Source organism: Petaurus breviceps, unplaced genomic scaffold (assembly GCF_028583685.1).
Source record: "Petaurus breviceps papuanus isolate PSGF00001 unplaced genomic scaffold, PetGlider_PUasm1.0 90740, whole genome shotgun sequence".
Taxonomy (NCBI): domain Eukaryota; kingdom Metazoa; phylum Chordata; class Mammalia; order Diprotodontia; family Petauridae; genus Petaurus; species Petaurus breviceps.
Genome location: NW_027187330.1, coordinates 1,692,435 through 1,705,190, shown reverse-complemented (window position 1 = coordinate 1,705,190; position 12,756 = coordinate 1,692,435). Strand labels below are relative to the sequence as shown.

The following is a 12,756-nucleotide window of genomic DNA, read 5'->3' as shown; positions in this document are numbered from 1 at the left end:
AGTAATGTGGAATAAATAATTCGTACTTTTCACTAATTCAACCCCCTGATGCCCCTAAGGAACATTTAACTGTCCTTCCTGTTTATGAAGATTTTCGACACAGGTGGAAACCTATGATGAGTGATTTATTGTCCTATCCCTTCACCTTCTAGGGAATAGCTTTTTCTAGTTAATGATGTTCATCCTAAACTAGGGGTTCTCAACCTATGGGGCATGAACCTGGGATCCACCTAAGGTTAAAAACTGGGAAGTAGAGTTGCAAGTGTACTTACCACACACATACACCAATCACTGCCATATTGATCTTTAACTCTAACAATGTAAGTAGTGTGACACAGTAAAATAAACAAAAATACCTTCTAGAGAGTGGCTATATAATATTTCACAACTGATATTAACATTTTTCAAATGTGTGAAGAGATGCTATTATAATTAATAAAATATAAACTGATTTAAAAGTAATATAACAGCTTTTTGGTTATATTTTCTCATTTAATGGACAATACAAAAATATTAGCATATGGGAATGCAGAAAAATTTGGGAAATTACTTGTCTCAGATCATATTTTTTATGAGCAGGAGAGAAAACTTCATTTATCTTAAATGAAAGAAAAAATTATTATGACAGATGTGAATACATTTTGAAGAACACAAAATGTTAATCTACAAACATATCAAATATGTGGTACACAAGTAAAACTGACTAACTCTACTCAGTGTTAGGATAGACCCATATCTTCACTGGTTGAAAGTTAGAGTAATAACCTTCCATGTTTCATCTCAGTGCACACTTTGACATCATAAATGAAGATGGATGTTCATCATGTTTTCACCAATGCTTGAAGCCCTATTTGCAAAAAGTGGCTCTCAAGATGAAAGTATTAAATCAGCACTTTTTTATTATATGGAAGAGATCCTGAGAATAAAACCATACCTTGTTCACTAGGTTCTGACTGAGACTTTCTGACAGTAAGATCCAGAGGTGAGTCTTGGTCAGCCATGAGAAGTTTGCTGAGTACAGGGTTCTGAGCAGTTGCAGCCACGGGAGAGGTGATAACTGGAGATGCTTTCGGCAGGCTTTGGTTCTTTGTGCTATTGGGCTGGCTGGGGTCCTGAGTAGAGCTATTTTTTGAGGTATATTCAGCAGCAAATTGTTGGATCATTCGCTGCATGATCTCACGGGCCACTAGGGGAATATTGGGGTCAGAGACCCAGGGACTGTCTGTAAACAAAAATTTATTTAATTAAAAAAATATTTTTAAAAGTTTTTCAAACAAAAAATTTCATTAAAATGTAGGAATTTTCCCCATAAAATGCTTTCATTTCCAAGATGCAGATTTCTTCACAACAGGGAATTTCTAAAAGTGATTATAAATATTTCTCAGCAATTTCTTTAAGACTATAGCATTACCTAAAAACCACAGCATAATACGTAAAGAAAGCATATCCTATCCTGTGGTTATGACTTACCTGATAGAGAAATTCTAAAATCCATCTTTTATTAATTACCTTGAGTAAATATTTTGTGATAATTACTCTGATGTTTGCCACATACAAGATTACTCAAAATCTTCAAATTAGCTAACTAATCCAACTCTTAAAAAGTATTTGGGAGATAAGTTACTGAGTAATTTGCTAAGTAACTAAACTGTGAGGCATAGTAAGATACAGAAGGGGATCCCTAAACTTAATGATCAGATCCCACGTGAAAAGGCCAAAGCAGGCAGTTCAAGTGGTATATTCTTTAACTATACTATGACTTCAACTAAAATAATAGCTCTAGGTATGTTCTGGAGGAGAAACCCAACTATAAATGCCTATTAACAATGATTTAGAATAAGAAACATAATTTTTTTTTTAAAATCACTATAATTTCAAAGTAGGAAGGGACCTTAAAAAATATTTTAACCCAACTCTCTCTTTTTAAGAGAAAAGTGAGCCCTCAAGAGGTTAAATGATTGATGACTCCAAGTCACAATTTAAAGGCAGTGCTTGGACAAGAACCCTGGAATCCTCTTGGGAATTAAATGCACTTTCCAATCATACTACTATACCAACACTGTTTTTGAAAGCTCTAAGTTCCCTGGTCTTTCTCATGAACAGATTTTTAGAGCCAGAGAGTGGCTTAGAGATCACATAGTCCAACCTCCTCAATTTACAGGCAAGCTACCCAAGGTCCTTTCTAGTAAAAATTTTGGTATGATAAAAAAAATGTCAAAAAACCCCACTATTTTCATAGAACCAAATCACTGAGTCAATTCCATAAAGTTTATTATTATGAAATCTGTTCTAACCAATTAAGTTACTTGAAAGAGTAAATTCTTCCTAAAGTTCAGTTTAAAAAAAAAAAAAAAGACAACACCATTATAATTGGATTTACATACTTAAAGATTAAATAAATGTAAAAATAAATATAATTGCAGAAATTTCTGACTGGCCTATTTTTTAGTACAGTTTCACTGGAAACCCTTTGGCCTTTTTTCTTTTTTGACAGAATGTAAATGTGAATGTTCAGAAAGTTCTGGGGCCAGGTGAAAATAAAGAGAAAATACTAGGGATCAGTAAAAAACACTAAAGCAATCCCACTTATTTCTCACCAACCAGTAGTTTTTCTTGCTAATTGTTTTTGGAAAATTTTTCAGGCAGTTTTTATTTTACTTCTTTCTAAAAATATGCTTTTGTATAAAACGATATTCCAATCTCTTTTTAAAAATCAGTTTTTCCAATGGAAAAAGTAGAGAACATTCAAAAAAAGAGGAAAATACTTTCACAATAAAAACCAAATTTAAATAGTTTAGAGGTGTGTTTATACTTTTAAGATTAGTAACCATAATTAAAGAAATTCTTGGAGAACTGGGTCTTGAGAACAGACTCTGAAGATCATTTTCACTTCTGAGAGCAAGACAGACTAGACAAAGGAAATACAGTGGAGAAAAAGGCAAACAATGTCTAGATTAGATAACTACTTGTCCTGTTATATTTTCTGCTCCTTTTGAAAACTCTATAGACATACTGATTATTTAATGTACCTAAAACACATTACATGTACCCTATATGCACACCTAGACAATATTATCAGGGCAGAAAAGTGATAAATTAGATCAAACTGAAATAATAATAGCTAACATTTAATTAAGAAAACCTGATGGATAATACTCAGATGCTATGATACATGGGTCACAAAGAGTCAGACACAACTGATCAATTACACAACAATAACCATTTAATTATTATGAACAGTGATTAATTAAAATAGCTAAATGTGACATGACATGTTCACATTATAAAATGTCACTTACTAGAATAAAATGATACTCTCAAAAATTACAACTGAAATAAATTTAATTGAAACAAAGGATCAGAGACCTAAGCTAAATGGAACCTTAGATGGAAAACAAATGCAATTTGAATTTATCGAAGTCACAGAAAACTGATTTATTCAAAATCTGAAATCCCTTCAAAAAGTATGTCACTAAAAGAAAATCCTAAACTTCACTATTTCAGTCATCTAGGTTTTTAACAATTAAGTACTTAAAACACCACACACACTCACACACACACACACACACACACACACACACAAGAATCATTGTAATGTAATTTTCTATGATAGTGATGGGCTTGGAAAAAAAGAAGGGTACATAAATAAATGTAGATAAGTTTTAAAAATAAGTGTCACTGAACTTTTTTTTCTCTTTCCTCAAAGTCCATATTGAAAGGGGTGCCTCCCTTCAGAAAACAGGGCTTGAAACAAGATGCTCCAAAAACAGCACTCTTTCCTTCTATCTCCAAATTTCCTCTCCCCAGAGAGAAGGAAAGTGATACTTGTTTTACACAACTGAGTAATTCATTATGATTAATAAATGAGATTCCCATTTAAAATATCTATAAATTATTGCATTTTTAATCAGTTCCCATAGCAACTAGCTAAAGGGAGAGACAATTTTGCAGCATGGATATCTTCAGATATACTTTGTGTCGATAAAGTGCTGAACAGTTGAGAAGCAGGCAGAGGTCAACATAAAGGAACATTAAAGAAAGTCTGGATGAAGACAGAGACAAAGAAGGCAATCAATGAGTGGTATAAAACTATTCTGAGGGGACGGAGTCAAGATGGCAGAGTAGAAGCTGGTCCTCCCCACTGCTCCGGCTTACACCTTCCCCAATCCATGTAAAAAGGGGACTCTAAACAAACTTTGGAGCTGCAGAACCCACAAAATGACACAGAGAAGCTAACCTCCCGCTGAGGACAGTCCAGTAGGCAGGCAGGAATCAGCCAGCGCAGTGCTCTAGGAGTGCTTTAGGTGTGCTTTAGCCCCAGGGTGGGCCTGGCCAGCCACTGGCAGGAGGGACTCCAGATCAGCAGCAGTTGCGGCCGTTGCCAGATTTATCAACACATAGATGCGAAGGACAAAGTGAGAGGTCAGTGCAGTCTGGACTTTGGGACCCAGTAAGTGGGACTGTATGGCTTTTGCCCCTGGGGCGAGAAGCCGCTGAGACACTGGCACAGCCAGCCAGCACCACGTGGCAGCTTCAGCTCCTGGCCTGCACAGAGTAGGGGGACCAAGCACCAGTCTGAGGGGTAATCGCTCTTGCTTTAACCTTTTTGGTCTGGATTGCAGTCTTGGGTGGAGGTCCTGAAATGTGTGTCCAGCTTGCCAAAGCTTGTGGAGACCTCAGAGAGGGCACCCAACTAATACCTCCAGCAGCTGAGAAAACCCAAGCATTTGGGACAAAAGCTCCCCTATCTGGTGGCAGAGTCCTATTGTGGCAAAAAGCCCAGGGGTCAAGTGACTGAGGGGCAATATGACCAGGCAAAGGAAACAAAACAGACAGAAGATTCCAACATTAGACTCCTATTTTGGGGACAAAAAGGAGCAAAGCATGGAACAGGAGGAAGACTGTGAAGTCAGAACTCCTGCACCAAAAGCTTCAAAGGATGATATGAGCTGGTTACAGGCCATAGAGGACCTAAGAAGCAGATAAGAGAAGTGGAGGAAAAATTGGGAAGAGAAATGAGAACAATGCAAGAAAATTATGAAATGAGAGTCAACAGCCTGACTGAGGAAATCACACCTTAAAAAATAGACTAACTCAAATTAGGCAAAAGAGGCTCAAAAAGGCAATGTGGAGAAGAATGACTTAAAAGCTGAATTTGCCAGATGGAAAAAGAATTTCAAAAGCTCAATGAGGAGAATCATTGCTTCAGAATTAAGACTAGAGCAAATGGAAGCTAATGACTTTATGAGAAATCAAGATGCTGTTAAACATATCCAAACAAATCAAAGAAGAGAAGGCAATGTGAAATATCTCATGGGAAAAACCACTGATCTGGAAAATAGATCCAGGAGAGATTAAAAATTATTGGACTACCTGATAGCCATGATCAAAGCAAGAACCTAGAAATCATCCTCCAGGAAGTTCTCAAAGAAAACTGCCCTGATGTTTTAGAACAAGAGGGCAAAATAGAGGTTGAAAGAATCCACTAACCACCTCCTGAAAAAGATCCTAAAAAGAAAACTCCTAGGAATATTATAGCCAGGTTCCAGAATTCTCAGATTAAGGAGAGAGTATTACAAGCAGCCAGGAAGAAATAATTTGAATATTGTGGAAACACAATCAGGATAACCCAGGATCTGGCAGCTTCTACACTGAGGGATCGAAGTGCTTGGAATATGATATTCCGGAGGGCAAAGGAGCTGGGATTAAAACCAAGGTCACCTACCCCGTAAAACTGAGTATCATGTTTCAGGGGAAAATATGGTCATTCAGTGGAATAGAGGACTTTCAAGAATTCTTGCTGAAAAAAACCAGAGTTGAATAGAAAATATGACATTCAGATACAAGAAGAGAAGCATGAGAAGGTAAACAGGGAAAAGAAATCATAAGGAACTTATCAAAGTTGAATTATTAACATTCCTACATGGAAAAACAATAATTGTAACTTATGAAACTTTTCTCAGTAGTTGAAGGGAACAGAAATATATATATATATACATGAGAGTATATGGGCATATGAATACATATGTGAATGTGTATATATGTTTACAGGTATACATAGATAGAGGGCACAGGACCAATTTAACAGGAAGGGATGATACTTAAAAGGTGAAAATAAAAGGTGACAGAGGAATATAATGAGAGGAGATGGGAAGAGACAGAATGGGGTAAACTACCTCATATAGAAGAGGCAAGGGAAAATGGTTACAATGGAGGGGAAGAATAGGAAGGCAAAAGGGAATGGGGGTCAACTTTATTCCCATTGAATTTGGCTTGAGGAGGGAATGAAATATACACTAAATAGGGTATCTCGCCCTCCAGGAGAGTAGGGAGGGGAAGGGGATGTGAAGGGGGATAATGGAAAGGAGGGCAGGCTGGGGGGTGGGGGGGATGGGGGAGGGAAGTTGGAAGCACCCACTTTTGAAAAGGGACAGGATCAAAGTAGAGAATAGAACAAATGGGAGGTGGGATAAGAGGGAGGGAAATATAGTCAGTCTTTTACAATATATCTACTATGTTATTGGTTGCATTAGCCACACATGTACAACCTATACTGAACTGCTTATCTTCCCAGTAAGGGTGGGTGACAAAGGAGGAAGGGAATGAATCTGGAATTCAAAGTTTTAAAATCAAATACTCAAATATAAATATATATATATACATATACACACACACACACACTATTATTAATACTATTTTACCTGTAATTGGGCAATAAGATATACAGGCACTGGGGCATAGAGATCCACTGGAAAAGTCGAAAGGGGTATGGGAGAAAATATGGGAGAGAGAGATTGGAGGAGGGGATATCCTGTGGGACTGCTATTTTGGGGCGGTGGGTAGGGGAAAAACTGGGAGAAAATTTGTAACTCAAAATCTGACAGAAATGAATGATGTAAATCAGAAGTTAATAAAGCATTTGGAAAAAATTAAAAATAAAAAAATAAAACTACTCTGAAATGTGGCTTGTGGTCTAGGAGGCAAAAACTACCAATACACTAGTGAAAAGCATGGTGACACAGCCCTACAGAAAAGCACGTAAATGTGAAAACAGAGATTGCTCCAAAGTTAAAGCATGTAAAGATTATGAATATTTATCAAAATATTCAGGTTTGATGTGTACAAGGGGAATTCATATATACGTACATATCTGATAATAAATACCCCTTTAAAAATTAGCACTTGTCAGTCTCTTCTTTCTTTAATGGTATAGGGGAATAATGAGATTTTACCAATTTTAAGGAAATGGATGTATATAGGTAAATCTTCTGGAACTAAAAGTCTCTACTATAGCTACTATATGTCAGTCATTCCTAGAGCTCACATATTCCTAATTCTCAGATCAGTCTCAGGCTGACTCTTCAGACTCTACACAGAGCTCTAAATTTGGCCTTCAGACTTGAAAAAACTCCACGAGGTTATAGGTGTGAAAAAAAATGAATAAAAGATAAAACCAATGATAAAAGTTCAAGAAAATTAGTCAATATAATGGCTAATTATCCCCTATAAAAGTGTCTACCTCCTGTATGTACTTTTTTTTTTTTGGCATATTGTCTTCCTCATTAGAATGTAAGCACCTTAGGGGCAGCTAGGCAGCAGTGAATAAAGCACTGGCCCTGGAGTCAGGAGTACCTGAGTTCAAATCCGGCCTCACAAACTTAACACAAAAACTAGCCGTGTGACCTTCGGCAAGTCACTTAACCCCAACTGCCCTCCAAAAAGGAAAGGAAAAACAAAAAAGAATGTAAGCACCCTGAGTGCAGGTGCCACTTCTGTCTATAAGTAACTATAAATTACTTAGCTAAGTTACTTTAGCACAGTGCCTGGCACATAAAAAGTACTTATTAAATGCTTTCTAACTGCCTAAAGAACACTAAATTTAGGGTAAGAGGACTTAAGAGGTGAATTCCACTGGCTATTTACTGGTGACTTTGTGCTTACCTATATAAGACTGAACCTGTGATTTTAATGACTCCTCTCTATCAATGTGTGGTATTTTCTTTGTAACTTAGTCTTAGAGAATTTGTAGAGAGAGTAGAGTATCAAACACACTGCTGAAACACACTGTTCTGAACCAAATTAAAATATAACTGGGAAATATTTAACCAAATAAGTAAAACATAATACCACATTGGTAAAGGTGACTTAGAAAACCACATGTTAACAATATGGGGAATGCAGGGATCCCTCTGTAGTTTGGCGGCCCCCATTTCTCTTTGAGTTTGACATACTGTCCTAGAACACTAAAAGGTACAGTGATCTGCTAAGGGAAGGCACCCTGAACCCATCCAGGTCATTCCTGGTTATAGGGACCAACTCTCCAGCCAATCAGTCAAGAAGCATTAATATGTGTTTAAGGCCCTGGGGTTTAAGTGCAGGGAATACAAAGAAAAGGAAAAAAAAATCCCCTTTTTCCTCCAGAAGCCCATAGTCTAATGAGAGAGAAAATATGCAAATAATTATGTATATCCAAGATACAAATAGTGTAGGTAGGTAAACCATCTTTGTTACAGAAACAACAGTCTGGGGGAGAAAGGATATGCCTCAAACAAGCGATGGGGACTTGGGCTGAGTCTCGGATGGAGACAGATGAAGACAGCCAAAGAAGAGGCCCAGGACAGCGAGATGGAGGTGTCATGTGTGGACAATAGCAAGGGAGCCCCTGGAGCTAAAGTAATCCCTGAGTTGTGGAGTAGGGTCATGGATAAAGAGACCAGAAAGGCAGGAAAGGACCAGAGGGAAAGGTTTTAAATGCCAAATGAAGGCTTTTCTGTTTGATCCTGGGGGTAAGAGAGGACATTGGAATTAGGGGTATGTGGTGGGAGGGGTACATGCTATGACACTAACAGACAATGCTTTATTCAGAAGACCACTATAGTCCAAGCAGAAGGTAGTGGGCATCCCTGGAAGTCAGTTTTGTCACTAAAAATAAGGAGACAGGTATAGATAATTTTTAAGATGCCTTACAGATGTCATATGATAAATAAGCTTTTAAACACATTAAAGAGTTTTTAAACAAAGCTCAAGTACTAGTTGGTTTTCATCTTAATCAAGGAACAAGAAACTGCAGGATAAGAAAATTAGGCTAGTAAATGTATGCTTTTTTTTTTTTATATTGGGATGGTTTATCACAGTAGTATAGAATAGCATTTCCTAAAGGTATTGATTATAAGCAAATATGTCTAAAGGCAAGAGGATTGGCAAGATGACCTAAAGAATCTCTTCAACCTTATGATTAATAAGAAATAAATCAAATCAAATGCCAAAATACTGAATTTTTAAAAAACTTATTTAGAAACATTTCCAGGAAAAAGGCTTTTATAAAAAATGCCAACGTAATTCAAACATGTAACTAAAATAATTATTTTAAGTTTTCAAACCTATTTATATATATTGATCATGGCTAGGATATTGTTCACTCATAAAATGTCTACTAAAATATCGAAACAGAACTTAAAACCCAAGGAAAAAATATTTTTCACTTTTACTCAGATTATATCTTTTAAAAATTATTATAATTTCTATATAGCTTGTTTCATGAAGAGCCCAGATATTAAATAATAATGAATCTTTGTTTAAGAAAAATGGCAGCTTATGGAGGCAATTTCTCAGGTCACACTCAAGTCTCAAGGAAGTCACAGAAATTTGTGTAATTATAATTTTTACCATTTACTTAACTAAAAATTTAACAAAACATTAATCCAGAGCAACCAAAATGAGGGTGACTACCTTGACAAATTTCATTCAATTTTTACCTTGACCAAATGGAAATGTAAAACAAAAACATAAAAAATGATCAAAATCAACAACCTCTTACAGATCCTAGATATTATTCTTTCCCCAAACCAACCTTTTCTATAAAAGACTGCATTGAGGAATTCTTCTGCTTGTTTCTCAAAACGAATGATTTTCGCTTGCCCTTGTCTAAGCAGAGCTTCTTGCCCAGCTCCCAAAGCTGGTTCATCCAGATCGACTAAATGTTCCTGCAAAAACAGTGAAACATTTGCAAAAAATATTTCTCCTCAAAAGCCACAAAAGAATAATTATATACCAACATAAAATAAAAATATTTTAATACAACTTAAGATGAATTTTATGTCATTGCCAATTCTGATTCAAAATAAAAATTCACATAAATCTATTTGAATTTCAAGCAAAATTTTATCTCCAATGACTATGAAATGCAAAGAGACAGTGTGTATATAAAATACACACACACAGAATATATGCATTTAAGAGCTTAAATCTGCACTAAGATCTCAGGGATGCATGCACGTACACATACATATATGTATATTTACAAAACCCCCTCTTATAAGATCCCCATTTATAATCCCACTTAAGATTATATATACTTTTGACTTGAGTAAAACTCAAGATCACTTATTGAGTTGAATCCTTTTTTATAAAAAGTTCTCTTGCAAATGTAAGTATTTTAAAGTAAAAATATTATTAATACTGTATTGACAGTATAGTTCTACTGGCTTCTTTCTTCTACCTAGGCATAATGATTTTTATTTATTAGAAGAATTTCACAGAAAATTAATTACATGTTACTATTCGGTGAGACAAGAGAAAAAAATTCAAAAAAATCTGTTTAGAGGACAGCCAAAGTAGGAGAAAAGGATAAATAAATTCACTAACTCACCCTCCCCCCATCTCTCTATCCAATCTTTGCTTGTCCAGTGCTATACTACCAATTAGAAAAAGCCCCACTGATTTGTGCTTATGTCAACCAGTGCGGATAATCCAGTTAATCGAATGTCACACTATGAGAAAATAAGAACAGAATGGAAGGGAAAAGGCCTTTTTTGAATGGCCTTTAAGGCCTATAAAATTTACTAGAATTCAAGGATATATATTTCTTTTCATAATGGAAGATTAAAGAGATGTTTTAAATTTTTAAATAGGAATATACATGGATACTATGAAGTAGAAACAATGACTTTGAGTGCTATAAACAATAACTTGAGTTTTTTTTTCCATTTTTGACCTAAGTGGAAAGCTGTTTTATTAATTTCCCTGCACTCTAATTCCTTTCTTTTTCCCTAAAACTCTACAACAAAACTATGTATCCTGTAAATAGCATGCTTCTTTCATCAATTATACTGCTTAACTGTGAATAATCATAATATATATATTACATGAAATGCATATTTAAAATATCATTAAGCTTGAAGAAACTGTGACTATTTTAAATGCATGTGAATAATTAAGTTTATCAAATAACGAAATAACTTCACTTTAAACAATAAAAAATAACAATAATTCTAATAAATTTTCTTATATTACAAAAAGTTAGGTCCAATTTAAACAATGATTTAAAAAACTGGGCTCATACAAGGGAATATTCACAAAATTCTGATATTAAATTAGCAAACTGTTTCTTTAAAAGTGGTGATAAATATCAAAAGCAAGTTCAAAGAAAATTTTCCCTCCAATAATTACTTTAAATTTTCATCTAGTTGTTCAGGGATTTACTATGAAACTTCTAATAGGCTGATACTGTATCGAAAAACGGAGCCCCTTCAAACCAGGTTTTCCTCTACCAAAATGGCCTATATACAGTCTTTCAGTACAGATTGTTATCAAAGCAACAGAGAATTAAAATGCAACCAGTTTCATCAATTTCAAAATTTGCAAAGATCCTCTTCAATAGATGCTCAACTAAATAAAAAATTTAAAAAAAAAGTGTCCACTACGTGCCAGGCACTGGGGATACAAAAACAAAAGCAAAAACAGTTTCTATTCTAAGGAACATTAAAAGTATATTCAGGGAGCGGCCACGTAGCACAGCGAGTAAGAGCATCAGCTCCAGTGTTGAGAAGACCTGGAGATCGAATCCCGGGCTCAGACACTTGGCACCAACCCAGAAACACCTGGCCGTGTAAGCTTGAGCAAGTTACTTAACCCCAATTGCTTAGGGGTGCCCAGGTGGCTCAGCGAGTAAGAGCACCAGCTCCAGTGTCGGGATGACCTGGATCAAATCCGGGCTCAGATACTCAGCACCACACCCAGAAATAACTGGCCATGTAACCTTGAGCAAGTTACTTAACCCTGATTGCTTTAAAAAAAAAAAAAGAGTATATTCAGGGAACCCAATATGTACATGTACACACACATACAAAATTATTCTAGGGGGAAGGCACTACAGCAGTCAAATCTAAAAACAATTTTTTGGACAACACACAGAGATGTCAACAAAAAACAAGGCACAGAACCTTCAATCTTGTACATTTTTGGACCAAATTTAATTCACAAAGCAGTTACATAAACATACAACTGATTTTTCCCAGACACATATATGTATGTGCACACATATATGCACAGTTTCAAAATTAATCAACCTCCCCAAATTCATAAATGACAGTAACTAATGAATATGAAGATGATTCAAAGATGGGCAGTTATATAAACAAAATCAAATACAGTATTAGGATAATCAATTCTTTCCCCCTGAAGAGAGCATAAAAGGTATGAGAAAAAATATAAAGTGATGTCCTAGTCACTGTATATTCAGAAATTTTTATTAATCTTTCTGGTTGTTACTCATTTACCAAAGAACTATCAATTTAATATCTAGTTACACAGCAACAGTAAAAATAATGAATGCAATCTCCTAATATTTCATCCTTTCTTCAACCAATGATTTATAATTCAAAAAGTTCGAAGGCACATTAAAGTCATCTAACCTCTATACTGGCATAGGATCATTTCAAGGTCCTGAAAAACATTATTTTCTGCACGATTCACATG

At 35.5% G+C, this 12,756-nt stretch overlaps 1 protein-coding gene across 13 annotated transcripts in view; it reads right to left on the bottom strand.

The window, feature by feature from the left end:
- LCOR (ligand dependent nuclear receptor corepressor) overlaps window positions 1-12,756 on the bottom strand; it is a 143,898-nt gene that overhangs the window by 50,126 nt on the left and 81,016 nt on the right. For 9 of the 13 annotated variants that reach the window (XM_069067110.1, XM_069067112.1, XM_069067113.1 and 6 more), the window contains 2 exons: window positions 9,851-9,983; window positions 935-1,222 (listed from right to left, as the gene is read on the bottom strand). In XM_069067110.1, the coding sequence (XP_068923211.1) occupies window positions 935-1,222; window positions 9,851-9,983 (421 nt within the window). The remainder of the gene's footprint in view (window positions 1-934; window positions 1,223-9,850; window positions 9,984-12,756) is intronic. The other 4 variants (XM_069067116.1, XM_069067118.1, XM_069067119.1 and 1 more) reach the window with 1 other exon arrangement.